Source organism: Eschrichtius robustus, chromosome 10 (assembly GCF_028021215.1).
Source record: "Eschrichtius robustus isolate mEscRob2 chromosome 10, mEscRob2.pri, whole genome shotgun sequence".
Taxonomy (NCBI): domain Eukaryota; kingdom Metazoa; phylum Chordata; class Mammalia; order Artiodactyla; family Eschrichtiidae; genus Eschrichtius; species Eschrichtius robustus.
In genome coordinates this window covers 8,583,237-8,599,427 of record NC_090833.1, presented here as the reverse complement: position 1 = coordinate 8,599,427, position 16,191 = coordinate 8,583,237, and the positions used below count along the sequence as shown (strand labels likewise).

General features: G+C 58.6%; 1 protein-coding gene across 14 annotated transcripts in view; it reads left to right on the top strand.

The window, feature by feature from the left end:
• Positions 1 to 16,191, top strand: part of RALGPS1 (Ral GEF with PH domain and SH3 binding motif 1) — a 284,245-nt gene that overhangs the window by 256,434 nt on the left and 11,620 nt on the right. For 9 of the 14 annotated variants that reach the window (XM_068552267.1, XM_068552262.1, XM_068552266.1 and 6 more), the window contains exons 12-14: positions 3,218 to 3,356; positions 4,632 to 4,789; positions 7,013 to 7,064. In XM_068552267.1, coding sequence (XP_068408368.1) covers positions 3,218 to 3,356; positions 4,632 to 4,789; positions 7,013 to 7,064 — 349 coding nt within the window. The remainder of the gene's footprint in view (positions 1 to 3,217; positions 3,357 to 4,631; positions 4,790 to 7,012; positions 7,065 to 16,191) is intronic. The other 5 variants (XM_068552273.1, XM_068552270.1, XM_068552269.1 and 2 more) reach the window with 1 other exon arrangement.

The window sequence follows — 16,191 nt, the reverse complement described above, 5'->3', positions numbered from 1 at the left end:
AACCTGTGTCCCCTGCATTGGCAGGCAAACTCTCAACCACTGTGCCACCAGGGAAGCCCCCTCCTGTACTGTTCTTCTTAGGATTTGTCTTGGCTACTTTGTCCCTTTATTCTTCCATCAGGATTGTAAGGTGAGCTGAAATGACCAGGTATGGCAGGGATAGAGCACCATGCCCCTGACAGTTTCAAGCAAGGAAATGACATGGTCAGCTTTCCATTTATCAAACACTTATGAATCTGTATGGTGGTTGGATTTGAGAAGATTAGACTGGTTGCAGGAAGAAGATAAAGTGTGGGGACCCAGACCAGTCGGTGACAAGAGAGATGGGCAGGGAGGGGGTGTACAAAACCTAGGGGCCTTGGTGATCGTGTACAGCAAGTGAGGAGAGCAAAGCAAGTCACCGTCTGGAAGAAGCCAAGACGACCCCTCCTTCCAGGCCAGGTGACTGGGTGGCCAGCAGGGCCTCCAGCCAAGGCTGGACATACAGGAGGAGGGTCCAGGTTCAACCCTGGCTGAACTTGTGATATCTTAGGAAAGTTCAGATGGAGATGTCATGCCAACGGGTGGATATGTAGGTCTCAGGTTCAGAAAAGAGGAAGACAGTAAAGATTTGCGTCATCAGCCGATCTGCTGAGTTAAAATCAAATCAAAACCAGGAGCCAAAGAGGGAGGCCTGTGTAGACAACACCAGCTGCTGGAGGATAAGGAGCCCGTGGAGGAGGCAGAGTGACAGCGATTGAAGAAGTACAGGGAGAAGCAGGAGCGTGTGATGTCACAGACGCCCAGGAAGTAGAGCCTTGCGACGAGCGATCGCTAGCCTCAGACACCAAGGGTGCTGGTGAGGAGGCCGATGAGTGTTCAACGATTAGGCCAAAAGGAGGTCAATGGGAATGTCATCAGGAATGAAAACCAGACTCAGCGACTTGAGGAGTGAGTGAGGGGGCGGCAGCGGAGTAAGCAGGAGCAGGCCTCTGTCTGAGGAAGCGTGGCTGGTTGGGAGGAGAGCCGGGGCCGGGACACCTTTTCATGGAAGATGAGAGACTAGAGTGTGTGCATAGGCTGGGGAAGGGGCCTGAGTGGGGAGAAGGGGAAAGTGGGGGGGTGACTTCTCAGAGGGAACAGTAGGGCTGGGAGGTGGTCCCGGCTCCCCAGACCTGGCAGGTAGGCTGGCGTGGACAGAGGTGCACGTGGCAATTGCAGAGCCAGACGCGAGGAAGATCAAACTTGACAAGCACAGTTTTCTCATGGCAGGAGAGTGGCATCCTTTGGAGGGGAGGGGGTCTAAGAGTTGTGCAGGGGGCTGAAGGAGGGAGGAGACCCCTGGGGAATAGCTGTTGAACGGAACAGTGGAGACCTAGTAAGGGTTTGGCGGCGGGAACTTGGGGAAGTGAAGGAGAAGATGTCGGGGGTGGGGAGTGCGGCGTGGAGGGGGTGCAGGGAGGGGGATGACAGCTGCGAGCAGGAATTCAGAGATTAAGATGATGTGAGTTCCTTGCCTTGTGAACCCTCCAAAGTGCCAGAAGGGAGCTAGACTTTCCGCAGTGGACAGGCTGGGGACAGGGGTCATTGTTTTGGACACTAAAATAAGAATGAACCAAGCATGCTGGAGGACATGGGAACCCTTAGGTCACTTGTGGATCTGCAGCTTCTTGAGGCGGAGGATCTGGAGCCCTGGCTGGACCTCGGGCCTCATAGGCCCTCCAGGACGTTCCCCAGCACGGCCAGGCAGCAGCCCCTTGGTTTGCAGGGTGTTTGATGCGCTCCGCAGGAAGTGGCCCAGCCCCTTGGTGGAAACCCTGGCCCCCACTTCTGGTGTCTGGCCCAGGTAGCTAAGGCTAGGCTGGCATCTGGGGTCACCTCCCTTTGAGACAGGCTGGGATCTGGGGCCCTTTGCTGCAGGGCTTGCACCTGGACAAACGTCCCCTCCAGCAACAGATACAGAGAAACTATAAGGGACTAAAAATAACTGCGGGCATGTGCAGTTGGGACAAATTATGAACAATAAGTTACAAAAAGGCCAAAACCCAACTGCCACTTCTGAGCAGGGTACTACACGTGATCCTGCACACAGCACCCCCAAGGGGTGGGCACACCACCTAAGCCACCCCTCCAGCCTGACCCCCCCATCCGCCCCTGCCCTGACCCCACGAAAGGAACCAGCTCGCCCCCCTTCAGGGAGTGAGCAAGGGAACCTGTTACTTGTTTTCGCTCCCCGGTGAGCATGAGTGCGAATAAAGCCTTGTCTGAATTCCTCGTCTGACCTCTTATCAGTTTCTATTGATTAGAGTCCAAGAACCCGTCTTCGTAACACCTTAATCACCTCCCTTCCCAAGCCACGGAAACTAAAGAGTACCACAGTGGTCCAGACCACACCCCACAATACATAGCTGTGGACATGGCCAGCATGAAGGATTCTGCCTCCGTCTCTGCATATGCGGCTCAGTGGGGTTTGTGGCCCCGGCCCCCTGGTTCTGATGACCTCCTGTCGGCCCCATGACTGGGGCTGAGGAGGACGAGGTAATATTATCATAATGAAACCAGAGTGAACGCTAACTCTGCACACATTACTTCATGACCCCTCCCAACCACCTGCCAGGTGAGTGAATTATCCCCACCTTTCAGATGAGGAAACTGAGGCTCCGGGAGTAAGTAACCCATCCAAGGTCACCCAGGCAATAGCTGACAGGCCAGGGATCTGAACCCCTGCCTACCTAGCTGTGCTCCCTCTCATTAAATCCGCTGCTCCCCGATAAGCCCCCCACACATCCCTTTTTGTCGGATGTGTGGTTGAGAACAGAAAGTGGCCGTGGAAGGGCACAGGGTAAGGGCCCTGGACCTGGACTCAGAAGTCACCCTGTTAAGGCTCAGCTCTGTCACCCAGCTGGGTGGCCATGGAAGAGTCCCGCCACAGGGAAACAGGCCAGGATGCTGATCCCCGCGTCCAACCCCACGTCTGTCCACGGCACTCTCCCCCATATGAGCAGCAGGGCTGCCCGGTCAGGGGGCTACCACGCAGAGCAGGACACTGGCCCTCCTGACGGTCGGTTGTCAGCCTGGAAGCAGGGAGGGAGGGGTCAGGGTCTCGCGAGTGGAAGCCCACGGGACTTGGGAGAACCTTGTCCCCCATGACAGCCGGGCCAGGTGCCTTCCCCCAAACCCGGCCCCCCCACCCCGAGCCTCCACAGCGCCACCATCACTCTCTCTGCTCTGTTCACAGCCCCCACCGGCGGCTCCAGTTCTGCGAGGTTCAGCCGGCGGCCCACCTGTCCTGACGCATCTGTGACTGGCAGCCTCCCCACGCCCCCAGTTCCGAGACACAGGAAGAGCCACAGCCTGGGCAACAAGTGGGTGACCGAGTGAGCACCCCCTGCTCCCCGGGTCTAGACTGGGCTGAGCGTGGGGCGTGGGCTGAAGGGCTGCTGGGAATGCTGGCCCACCGGGCCCTGCCCCGTCCGTCTGGGAGTCACTGACGGGCACTCTTGGCATCCGGGGCTGGTGCCCTCTCCTCAGGCCTGGCACGTGCTCAGGAAGAGTGGGGTTGTCCACGGCAGCACAGCCTGCGAACTGGTGACGGGGTTTCACAGGCCCGGCAGCCAAGGGAGGAAGTGTGCGGGGAATGGCAGGGAAACAGTGGAGGGACTCCAGGAGGTTTGCCCAAGCTCGGTTAGTGCCTCCTTGCGGAAAACCCCAGAGTCCAGTGGACACCATGACTGTCATCCAGGGAGCACTAGGTGTCTCATGGTGCTTGTGTATTGGGGCTCAGAGTCTCTGCTTGCCAATTGTTGCAGAAAGCCTGCAGAGCAGTGAGCTGCCGCTGGTTCACCCAGCTGTGTGGGGCTGACAGCTGGGGGACACGCATGGTCCTCAGCGTGGCCGGGACAGCCATGACAATGTTCCCAGGGTGTCGGACACAGAATCCTGAGCAGTTGGGTCCCTTCCTCCCTCTCTCCCCTCTTCCCTCCTCCCTTCCTCCCTCCCTCCCTCCCTCCCTCCCTCCCTCCCTTCCTCCCTTCCTTCCTTCCTTCCACCGTTAAGATACAAGCCCCAACCAGCCCAGACCAGCCCTGGAGTCACTCACAGGCTGGAGGAGAAAGGGTTGCTTCCAAGTGTTCGGGGCTTGCTCTGTGCTCGATGCTCTGCTACGTGCCTGTCCAGCATTCTCTCACTGAGCCCCTGCAGGCCTCCAAGATAGGCGCTATATGATACACCTTGTAAGAACGAGCCTGGTGAGGTTTGACAGGTGAAGTACCTTGCAGTGGTAAGTAAGGCTGGAGCGAGGATTTGGACCAGGTTTGTGACTCCAGAACCAGACGTACTGATCGCAGGGTCACACTGTCCCTTCGCTTGTGTGGCCCCATGTCTCACAAGCACCATCCGCTCACTTGAGCCTCACAGTCATCCTGGGAGACAGGCAGGGCAAGTATCGTAAGTCCCCATTTGACAGATGGAGAAACTGAGGCTCAGAAGAAGGATGTGACTTGCCCAAGGTCACACGGGGAGACAGGGCAGAGCCTGGACTTAGACCACGGTTCTGGGTGGAGGCGCCGTCTGCTCAGGATGCCAGGGCAGGTGTAACCACTGTCACTCCCTAGATAAGGATCTTTGCCTCTTTCTTCCTTTCCATTTTCCAGTATGATGTGTCAGTTGAGTGTAGTTGAGAGTAAAAGTGCGACATTCCCATCGGAGAAAGCGAGGCACCTGCTGGACGACAGCGTCCTGGAGTCGCGCAGCCCCCGCAGGGGCCTCGCCCTCGCCTCCTCCTCTGCCGTCACCAATGGACTCGCCCTCGGTAAGCGTCTCCGGCCTGCACACCACAGCGGGTGGGCCACAGCCCGGCGTGTGCCTGTCTCTGTCACCGTGCAGTGCCCGGTGGCCCTTCACCCCCTGCAGAGGGGGCTCCCCACAGGCGTCACCAGAGCTAGGGAGGCCTTTGCTTCCCGGCCTCCGAGGCTTCACGAAATGCCCTGGGTTTGTCCTCATCCTGCTGGTGGCCCTGAGAGTGGCAGGCAGGCTGGACAAGCACCTGAGACCCGCCATCCTTGGCCGGCAACTGCCAAAGCCTGGTCGCTGCCCCCGCGGGGCTCCGTCCCTGGGGAGCCACAGCCCCCGCACGGAGGGCAGAGGAGGAGGTGCTGCCCAGGGACGGCAGCGGGGCGGCCACCGGGCGCTCACTGTGCCCCTGTCTTCACACTGAGAAGCCAGAGTGAGGGAGGGTAAAAAACTGATCTTCTGGGATGAAAGCACATGTCTGAACTTCAGCCAGAAATGGTGCTTATGTCATTGGAAGGACAGAAACTGAGCTGCTGGGGCCAGGAGGGGAGGGGTCAGAGCTAAGGATGGCGTTGAGCTCTGGTCACAGGTCTGTCCCGCTGCAGTGTCCAGGTCACCTGACCAGGTCACCCAGGTCATTTCTGCTGTCAGACAAGCGTACTCTCCGCTGGCCGTGTCCTTTCAGTGTGCCCATGCTTCTGTAGTCTGTGTGTCTGTCTACTTCCCTTAACAGGGAGCCTTCCCGGGGCTGGCAGCAGGTTAGTCGGAGGCCTGTAGGGTGGAGGGCCCCTGGGCATGGAAAGGAAGAGGATGGTGCAGACAGGACAATTGGGCAGGAATCTCACATCCCACATCCTCGTGAAATGAGGCCAGTCTCTGAGGCAGTGCCACTGCAGGGGGCAGCTGTCTCCTACCTGCTGGAAAGTCTGTGACAAGCAAGGTCCATGTCTGCCTTCTGTCCAGGAAGGAGGTCATCCCACTTGGACCCGGTCAGGGGTTTACACCAGCTTAGGACTGTGTAGCCTGCGGTTCATGGGTGTGCCTTGGGGAAAGAATTCAGGGTCTGTGTGTTGGGGAAAGGCTGGGATAACCACGTAGGCAGGTCTCTTCCCAGAGACTTTAACGTGCTTATGGGCTCTGTGGGTCTCCCAGAAGGCAGCGGAGTCTGCAGGTTCCCTCATTATCTGGGCCGGGACCATCTTCCTTGGAGAGTCCTCTGGGATGGGGTTCTGAGGAACCAGTCTGGGAAATGCTGGCCCAAGAGCATTCAGCTGGGCAGCAGAACAGCTGTTTTACATCCAGGAAACTTTCTGAGCTGTGCCTGAGCCCAGGCCTTTCTATTCCTGAGACAGAAAACTGAGTCAGACGCAATGCTGTCCAGTATCCAGGAGGGAGATCACCAGGCAGTTTGTTTCTCGGCTCCTCTACTCGGGAAGCTCAGATGTTTTTCCGTTTGGAGCTGAAAGGCTGGGAGCACGTTGCCGTATGTGCACGTGCCCTGTTTGGAGCTGAACTGGTCCCCTCCCTCCTGTAACTCCCAAGGGACCTGAGATCTCCTCCTTCTCCCCCTCCCACTGCCCGCCTGTGGTGTCAGCAGGCAGCCCAGGCAAAGAGTGTGGAACCCAGGCCCCTCTGAGAAAATCTCTCTGCTGTCCTCGTGGCTGAAGCCGGGCCTTGGAGAGTCCAAGTCAGCCACAGGGGCAGGCCTGGGGGAGGGCTGGGCCCCGCTGTGTGCACACTGCCCAGGATCTGAAGGGCCGCTCCGTCGGGGCCTCTGCTAGGCAGCTGCTCCCTGACCAGCGTCTAGTCGAGCCCTGACCTTTGGAGGAAGAAGTGTGCTCGTTTGGCCCCTGTCTTCACCAGGTGAGGCCTGTTTGACACTGGTTTTACTTGGGCCAGAAGGGAGGCGGTGGTGAAGCCAGGCCAGGCCAAGACAGAGGCCTAAGGGCCCAGACCCCAGAGGACTGGTGGGCAGGCAGCTGCAGCCCTTAGGGGCAGGGAAGGGAGTGGAGGACCCACCCTCAGGGGCAGGGAACAGTGGGGCGGGATGGGCCAAGAGTCAGAAACAGAAGCAGCAAAGCAGAAGCCGAGCCACGCTGACAGCCACAGGGTCAGGAAGCTGTTCCTCCGGCATGTCTGTGCAGCTCGGGGCCCGGGCCCGGTGACCCAGGAGAACGGGCCGCTCCGGGTGGCCCCTCTTCTGCGAGGCCGCCGCACTCATCGATCTGTGTTCCTCTTGCAGGCAGTAGTGAGAGCTCAGAGTTTAGTGAAGAGACGTCTTCAGGGCTGGCAAGGTGAGTGTGGCCTCCGCTCGGCCTCCTTCCCAGGGGAGTCGCTCAGGGCCCGGGGAGCTGGAGACCAGCCCCACCGACCTCACCGGCGGCCCAGCCTGGTGAGGCCGCCCGGTGGCTCCCGCAGGTCAGCGTGCGCAGCCCACGGGTGGGGCTGCCGAGGCGGGAAGGCCGCTGGGCAGGATGGGCATGGGGCGGGCGTCCCAGCCCCTGCTCGGGCAGCCCCGCGTATCACCTGGTCCAAAGCTGGCCCGGGAGTCTGAGGCCAGCGCCCGAGGAGCCCTGGGTGCAGATTTGGTCTGAAATGAGGGTTCTGGAAACCAGAAGCCTGAGAACGGGCCTCGTCTGGAGACGGGCTTGTAGCTCCGCCTGGTGGGGTCTGAGAGCGCTGCACCCCCGTGGCCTCGGGCCTTTGGGCCGACACCTACCGTGCTGGGCACTGGTGAACGAAGGGGACCCTGGCCCGGGGTTGGGCTCCCAGCAGCCAGCCTGTCTGCCCCGGGAATTCACCCCGTGCGCCTACTCCATTGCTGACGCTTCCTCTGTGCCAGGCACCAGGTGGGCTCTGGGAAGACAGAGACTCTGTGCACGGGGAGCTCCCACAGCCTAGGCGCCGCCGAAGGTGAAGGGCATCGTGGCGACTTAAGTTCTGAGGGGAGGCAGGGGGACCCAGTGACGCAGAGGCAGGTCTGCACCGTCCCTCAGAGTAGCCCCTCCACTAGCCTGTGTGCACAGCGGCCTGTGTGCACAGACAGGCACACACACACTCACACGGACACACACACACACACACACACGCTACACCCTCTGCGTACGTGTGTATGTACACACCCACACACGCACACTCACGTACGCTCACACAGATTTGGGTGCACATTCGCAATGCAGGCCTACACGCGCCTCTCACACGTCTACACACACTACTCCTCTGGTGCTGAAGCCTCCTGTCTCCTCAGCCTCCACAGTCATAAATGGCCAGAGAAGGGGTGAATCTGGCCAGTCCCCACAGGGCAGAGTGCTATCATGTGGGGATAAGGGATCTTTGTTGAGCCCTCCCTGTGTACCAGGCACTGTCCTGGTCTCTCCCCATCCTCAGACCTAGCTACGCGGTGGTTACTTGTAAAATGTCCCCGTTTCATGCCTGTGGACAGCAAGGCGCAGAGAGGTGACGTGGCGGTCCTGCCTCACCCGCCCCTGGCAGGCAGAGCCGACCCACGTCCACCTCGCCCGATCATGGGGCCCACCTCATCACCACCATGCATCGTCCAGTGCCGCTGTGACACTGCAGGGACTGGCCCCACGTCGGTCAGCCGGTCCATCTGTCCTCGTGAAACCCTAGGTGGGGGGCTGAAGAGGGGGAGGGACGACTCCCTGAGCCCTCGGAGCTCCTCCCTCTGTCCCGCCGCTGGCCTCCTGGAGGGACGTTTGCTCTGATATGGGGAGCACAGGCAAACGGGCCCCGCTGCCCTCTCCCTGCCCACCCCAGGGAGGGGTGAGAGCCAGACAGGCACCGGATAGACTCCGGATCTGACTAGCGGAAGTTTGACTTTTCTCAGCAGCGGTCAGGGGACTCCTGGGGCAGCCCTGAGGAAGGGGGCTTACGGGCAATCCAGCACCTCCCCAACCACGGGCCAACGAGAGGACATTGATCCTGAATAGTGTCCACACCTGGACCTGCTCATGGCTCTTTCATTCCTTCTTTCACTCGTCCATTCCTTGTGTTCACTCATTCATTCCTTCGTTCACTCTTCACTCATTCACTCAAAGCTGTGTATTAAGCAGTTGCTCCCCGCCAGACACCTTGCCAGTCACTGAGGGCGGCAGATACGGTTCCTACTAAGCACCCACGACTGAGGTCAGAGCTGCCAGGAAGGAAGGTGGTGAGAGAATTCCCGCTCAGGGAGACGGAGCTGTGCTCCACTCGGGGAATACCAAACACTGCAGCATTTCTCGTCTGTCTCTTTCACGTAGGATTTAGCATTAGACCCACTCTCCATCGGAATGTCTCTCACAGGACTCTGGGTGGGCTTTCTGGCAAGCGCTGGTCTCACAGACAGCTGGCCTGTGCAGGTGCCCAGCCCCGCCTCCAGGAGAATGGCCTGTCCCTCACCTCCTCGGGACCCAGCTCCCGGTCCGGCCCCTTCTTGCGGAGGGGAGCAGGAGACCACCTGCTTTGGAAGATGCCGGCGGGGCTAGGATGTCCCCTCTGGCGCCTTCCGAGACCCAAGGCCGTCCTGACGGTCCAGACGCCAGCTGCCCCTCAGCCTCCAGCTCCCGTGGCCCAGCCTCCAGCCTCCATTTCCATCCCACACTGGCCTCTTCTCATGTCCCCCGGCAAGAGTCCACTCCCTCAAAAGCATGTGAGCGTTCTAGACTTTCCTGAAGACCCCACGGGAGACTTGGAGGGGATTTATCTCACACGCTTTGACATCTTTGTAAAACATTGCTCGTTTCTCTCACAGTTCAGTGACCACAGTTCCTGTTGCTGCCTGGGCCTCCGTATTCCTAACCTCTGCCCACCCAGAGCCCAGGCCCACAGGACCTCCCTCCACCCCGGCCTCCCCCATGCCACGTTGCTCCTGCTAACTGAAGGGGAGCAGATTCCCTCTTCCCCGGGAGCCGGGCCTCACTCTTCCTGGCCCCAGAGACCAGCGGCTGCCCCCAAGGAGCCTCCCCTCCCGGACCCCCCGCCCGCTGTTCCCAGCAGACGCTGTAAGAACCCGCTCTCCTTGCATCTTTACACGTGCATGGGCGGAGGGTGGCGTCAGCACCAGAGACAAGGGTGCAGGAGAGGGCTGGGCCAGCCCCGCCAGAGGAAGAGGTCCTGTCTGTGTCAGTTCCCAGAGGCCAGGCTGGGAGAGGGGGGCAGCACCTTGCCCCACAGCCCTGAAGCTTACAGGCCACAACCTTCAACTGACTAGCCCACCAGCCCCCCAGCCCTGGTGACAAGCTTGGCCTTGGCCAGGAAGAGACATGGAGCCAGATACCAGCATGCAGGGCCGGGAGGCCCAGGCCAGTGACCCAGCCGCCGGCACACACCCCTCTGTTGGTCTCAGGGCACATCATAGGCTGCCTTTATGCTGCTGTGAACAGGCGGGTAGGATGGTTCTCGTTGTCTGGCCAAGGGTGGGATCGTGTGGCCCAACTTGCAAGTTTGCCTTCCCTGATTCACACCCCTGGACACTTCAGCCCTGTGGCCCCCAGGTGTCCTTGGGTGGCAGCCAGGGCTCAGGCTGTGCCCAGTGCTTCCTGAAGTGGCCAGCCTTAAAGGGCATCTGCTTTGGAGCCCCCAGAGTCCCGGGACCCGCCCGGCTGCTCTCTGGGGGAGTGGCCGCACCCAGCCACTGTTCCTGCTGGGACCGTGGAGGGTTCGAGGAGCCGAGGGGGCCTTCTGCCGCTGCTGTCGCCCTCCTGTCCCTCATCCAGCTCGGCCTCAGCAGGTCACAGGGCCCGTGGGCTGAGGAGGGACGGGAAGCGACGGGAGCCCTGAGGCAACCAGACCCTGGGCAGTGCTGGTCAGTTCTCAGCCCCCAGGCGGCCCCCAGAGACCCTCCCTATCTTCAGGGCCCAGAATGAGGACAGAGTGGTGGTCCTGGGTCAGGGCCCTGGGGAGCCAGAGGCCGGAGTCTCTGGGGAGGGGGCAAGGGTGGGACGCCCCTCACGTCCCTGACCTGATGTTTTCTCACCTGTGTCCTGGGAGTGGGACAAAGGCAGGAGAGCCCTGTGTCACATCTACTTTCCCAAGGAGGCAGGGAGGTGGCCCCGGAAAGGCATTTTCAATGCATCCTTGATGAATCGGAATGTAGGAACTGTGGACGCTGCACCAGGCTGGCCTCAAGCAAACCTCAGCCTCCTCAGAAATGGAACGGGGGGCGGGGAGAGTTAGTCGGGCCTGTCGGTAAGAGGTAATGGCTGCTTCTTTATGCCTGCGTTGGCACTAAAGTGAGAACAAGAATCTCAGCCTAGGAGTTAAACATTTTAAATGAGGTTTTTACAGAGAGCGAAGTGGGTGATGGGGAGGAACACATGTGTGTGTATGTATGAAGGTACATAATAGCATTCCTCTTGGTTGTCTCTGCTTGTAGAGTTATTGAGAGACTTTCTTTATTTTCTTTTTCTGTATTCTCCAAATTTTCTACAATGGGTAAATGTTTCTTTTTCACCCAGGAAAAAAATAACATTTAACTTTCTAAAAGAGGGTGTAATCAGAAATGTTTCCTGGTCACTTTTTAAGGGGTGAAATATGAAAGCACGTCACAAAGTTCATTACGAAATACTCAGCCATCCTTCTCCTCTAGTCTGACGTTGCCAGGCTGCGCAGAAGGGCCTTCTCACATGACAGACAGGCCAAAATATGGGTGGCGGAGAGACTAGGAGGCCGAGGGGTCCTTGGAGGAAGCCCCTCTGGTTGGAGAGGGAAAGGGAGCGGGAGAGGAACGTGCGCCAGCCCCCTCAGAAGCAGAGCCCTTCATCCTCCTTCCTGGGGAGGGGGAGCTGCATCAGGGGGCCGGTCACAGCTCGCGGCCGAGGTGGGAGACAGAGATTCAATCCACGATGCCAGGTGCACGGGGGGTCATGAAGAGGACGCGACGGGAAAGCCCAACAGGGGGACCCGGGTCACACTGTGGGTTCAGGGGTGGCTTCTGGTAGAGGCAGTGGTTCAGCAAAAGCCGAGGACATTGGGTGAAGAGGACCACAGTGGGCCCTCAAGGGGGGTCCTGGGACCTGAGGAGGCTGCGAGGCCTGATTCGTGTCACAGGAGGGGAGGAGCGGTGGCCCAGGGGTGCTGTGTGTCCCTGAGTCTCTGCAGGAGGGGTGGGCTCCAAGATGAGCCCTGGTCTCTGAAGTTCTGAGTGCGCCTCTGCAGAGAGAGGTCGTCGTGACTTCTGGACATTGTCAGCAGCGTTGGGGGGTGGGGGTGGGCAGGGCTGAGGTCAGGGCTGCTTACTCTCTCAGGGACCTTGGGCATGTCTCTCCAGCTCCCCGAGCCTCAGGTTCCCCAGCTCTACAGGGAGGACGCTCACAGGAAATACTGGACACAGAGGTGCAGTTGCTCCTGTCGGGGAACTTACTTTGGGATGTGTATGAATTTCGCTCAGTAGGAACCTCTCGCCAGCAAGCAGGAGATCCCGGAGTCTAAGGCTGGGTGGGACGAAGAGAAAATTTCCCACATGGCAGTTCAGTGGATGGGCTACAGTACAGGCAAGTGTCCACCAGCCCTGCTGGCCTCCAGGGTGACTCTGAACTGCGGGGAAGGCCCCTTTAAGAGGGTGCTGTAGACAGGTGGCCCGTAGGTGCTCTGGGGTGTAGAGGAGGTTGGGTGGTGCAGTTTCCACACTGTGCTGTCTTTAGCCTATGAAATCTTCTAGCATCCTTAGGGAGACCCCAGGAAAGTGGAGTCATGGCAGCAGAGCCCCAGGCCTGCTACCCCCAAGTCAGAGTCTTTAAAACACTCCTTTTCCTCCTGGAGAAGGTCAGAGGACTCTGGTAGATGCCTTGGGATTGCCAGGGTTCAAGGGTGCCTCTTGGGCCCCAAACTCTGCAGCATGTTAGGAGAGGGAGGCGAAGTTCTGGGGGCGATCCTGGAGGCAAGGGGTCCACTTCAACTGAAGTGCAGCCATGAGGGTGGCTGTTCTCAGGGTGACCCTCACAGAGGGCCTCACTGCCCCACCCCCGTCCCCTGTGGCTGAGGCCCAGGAACCCCCCAGGCTGGTGGCCCTCCCCTGCCCACCCCTCAGTCTGGTCCCCCGGGTCCATCCCGCTGCTCCATTCTGCTGCTCTGCCTTGGGTGGCAGCCCAGTTGGGCGATGTGCCAAGCTTCTGATTTTGGTTTCCCCCCAGAGATGCCATCTCTTGCCCTGTTGTCAGCATCAGACACTGACGTCTGGCGAGTAAGGCTCCACCCAGGAGCTCAGGCCCCTCTGGGAGAGAAGAGCGGGCAACAGTCCCTGGCCTTTTGCTTGACCCTGTCCTTGGGCCCTGACAGACAAGGGCTGGGCCCTGCCCGCTAGCTGCTGCGGCTTCACAGGTAGCTGAGAAATCTCTGCCCACAACCTCTCTGTCCAGCACCTACAACCCCTCAGAGTCAGGTCCTAGAAGGTGGACAGGACTCTCCTTCCATCTGGTGTTGACCCTTCTCTATGCCTATCTGCTATGCTCTCCTCTCCTTCTGCAGCCCAGATTTCTAGACCTCTCAGCTCACACTGGGGAAGCTTGATGCCTCATAGCTCCCAAGTTTACGTGTTATAGCTTCACCGAGCCACAGAGCCTGACTGTCAGCCTCTCAGATCTGGTTCCCAATTGCCAACAGAGAAAACCTGATTGACCTGGCTTGGATCAGGGGTGGTTCTGTCCCCTCAGCTAAGCATGCAGTGCAGATATGGCTCCTAGGGACCCACTCAGTGGATCAGGGACGCTACCCAGAGAAAAATGTGATTCCCAGGCAGCAAAAGTCCTTTAACAAGTACTGCAGGAAGGGACATCCCAGGCCCAGCAGAACTTAGGGTGGCAGCTTCCTGCCTGCAGATGAGAGTAAATCATTAGGTAGCGGCAAGGACCAAGACCTGGTCCAATGGGACGGCTTCCCAGCAAGGGTTTGCTGGTACAGGTGGACACTGTTGATGAACAGCATCACTTGAACCCTTCCACAGGTGCACTCCTACCAGGGGCTCTGTGCACTTGAGATAGAAGAATGGTGGGGGGGCTGGTACTTCCGCTAAGACAAGATTACTGAGGCCTCAATGTAATTATTATCCAAGGCTTCTCCTTGCTCCCCTCTCCTGGACCAGCAACAGAGACTCAGGGCTTTCTGAAATTTAACCCCCAAGATACCTACCACCTAATGTGTACCTAGAAAACTACTTAGGAGAAGATGCCTTTCAGACCTGCCTCAGCCAGTCTGAATTCTCATGATGCTGTTGGCCTAAGCACGACCCTGGCTGCTTCCACCTTAACGGCACCAACCATCTTCCTCTTCCCTATGTTGTGACTTGGGCAAGTTACTCCACCTCTCTAAGCCTCAGACTCCTTGTCTATAACGTGGGGATAAGAATAGTGCCTGCCCCACAGTATTGTGTGATTAAATACGATAGTGAACGGATACTGCTTAGCACGTTGCCTGGTACCCATCCTCCCCGTCATCACCATCATCGCATCATTTGAGCATCCTCATACCATCCTCGTCCTCACTGTCACCATCCTATCCCCATCATCATCATCCTTACCTTCCCCATCATGTTCATCTTCATCATCATCATCTTCTCCTTCTTCTTCTTCTTGAACACCCTTTGGGACTGAGGTGTTCTACTTGGTTGCCAGCCCACAGCTTCCCGAGACCAGACTTCCCATGAGGAGAGGGCCTACTGCAGCCCTCTTCCCCCACTCCTCCTCGAGATCTGTTCCTGAGAGGGAACAGTAGACTGGCCTTCCTGGGATACATTCTGTTCAGCCACCTGTTCCCAGTATGTTGCTGGGAAAGGTGTCTGTGGTTCTGGAGTTGGGAGCCCCCGTCGGTTGGAGAAATGCCTTTATTTCTGGAGTTCCCCAGATGCCACTGCGCACTCATTTTGCATTTTCTGGCCGTGAACGTTCAAATAACAAATCTTCTCAAAGCACTGGAAGTGGTTCCAGTGGCTGAAGATGCTGGCTCCTCTGTGCTGATGCTAGCCTGCCTGGGCCCAGCCGGAGCCGCCCCACCTGTCACAGCCCTCCTCCAGCCCCGCAGTGCTTGCCTGGGGAGGGAAGGCTGGCCCCCACCCTGCCTATAGTCTCCTAAAAGCTGGCCTTGGGGAAGAGTCACCATTACACTGCACTTCAAAGCTGGGGTCACTCCCCAGGCTCCAGGCGGAGCAGGCTCTGCCCTCCCGCACCTGGAGCAGCTTGACTGATGCAGGCCCTTGGCTCACATGGAAAAGACATGCTCCCTGCGTAAGCACTTGTGTCTCCAACCCTAATGACAGGCCAATGGGTGGCTTCACCTCCTTGAGCCCCAGCGTCCTCATCTAAGACAGGGTGAGAACAGCGCTCCTCACAGAGCTGGGAGGAACGCTGTGTGAAATCACTTAGCCACCTCCTGATAAGCGGGCGATAAATGACAGCTGCTCTTAAATGCCAGGCAGCCAGAAACACCAGGAGAAGACTCCATCGGGGGAGTCAAGGGACCAGGGACCTGGGAGGTGGCCCCACCCCAGGAGATCCAGGGTCTACAAATCTGTGGCCATCCAGCCTCACAGACACTGACAAAGCCCGTCCAGTGTGAGCTGCAGCAGAAACCTGTTGAGTAGGGGTGCCTCTGAGAGCAGAATGCCAGGAAGCCGCCCACATGGTGCTGGCTCCACACGAGGACCCTGTCCCCATGGCGGACTCCTCCCCACGCGACAACTCAACCTCTCTCCCACCCTGAAAACTGTGGGTTCAAATCCTGACTTACTTGGCTCATGCCTCGGTTAAGTGTCTTCACATCACTGAGCCTCAGTTCCCCATTCTGGGGAGGATGATGGTGCTGAAACAAAGCTCCCGTGAGATAATCAATGGCCTGACACGTAGGAGCGGTCATTAACTAGTGACTCTCCCGAGAGCCGCCCCAGTGACCCCCGGCGTCCCTGCACTCCCTCCAGCTGTCCACTGCCCTTGGGAGCACCTAACTCCTTTAGGAAGAGCGTGAGGAAAGACTGCTCAAAAGCCTAGACTGGTTGGAAGATGCTGATTTAAAGCTCTCCGTCAACAAACGTCAGTCCTGCCAAACATCTGTTAAGTGTGCAGCCATGGAGTGTCTCAAAGAAGCGGAGAGAATGATGGAGAGTCGGTAGCAGCACCAACCATATCGCCCCATCTGTGGAACAGTCCACTGTCATCACACATTTTCCTGGGGTACCAGGAACAAAGACTCATGAGAAGAAAGGTGGAGAAGAAGGGACCGGAGGATCCAGCTCTGCCAAGGGAGGTTCCATCTCCAACTCCAAACAGACAGCGGCTCAGAGCGGGAATCCAGATCAAACGAGGAGACATCCTCCGGGCACAGAGATGTTCACCGTCAGACCCTGCCCTGACTCATAAGCGATCCCCGGTTACAGCTGGGGAGGGGGGCGTCCCTGGAGGCAGTCTGTTGGTGCTCTGCACAGCCTGCTCAAGC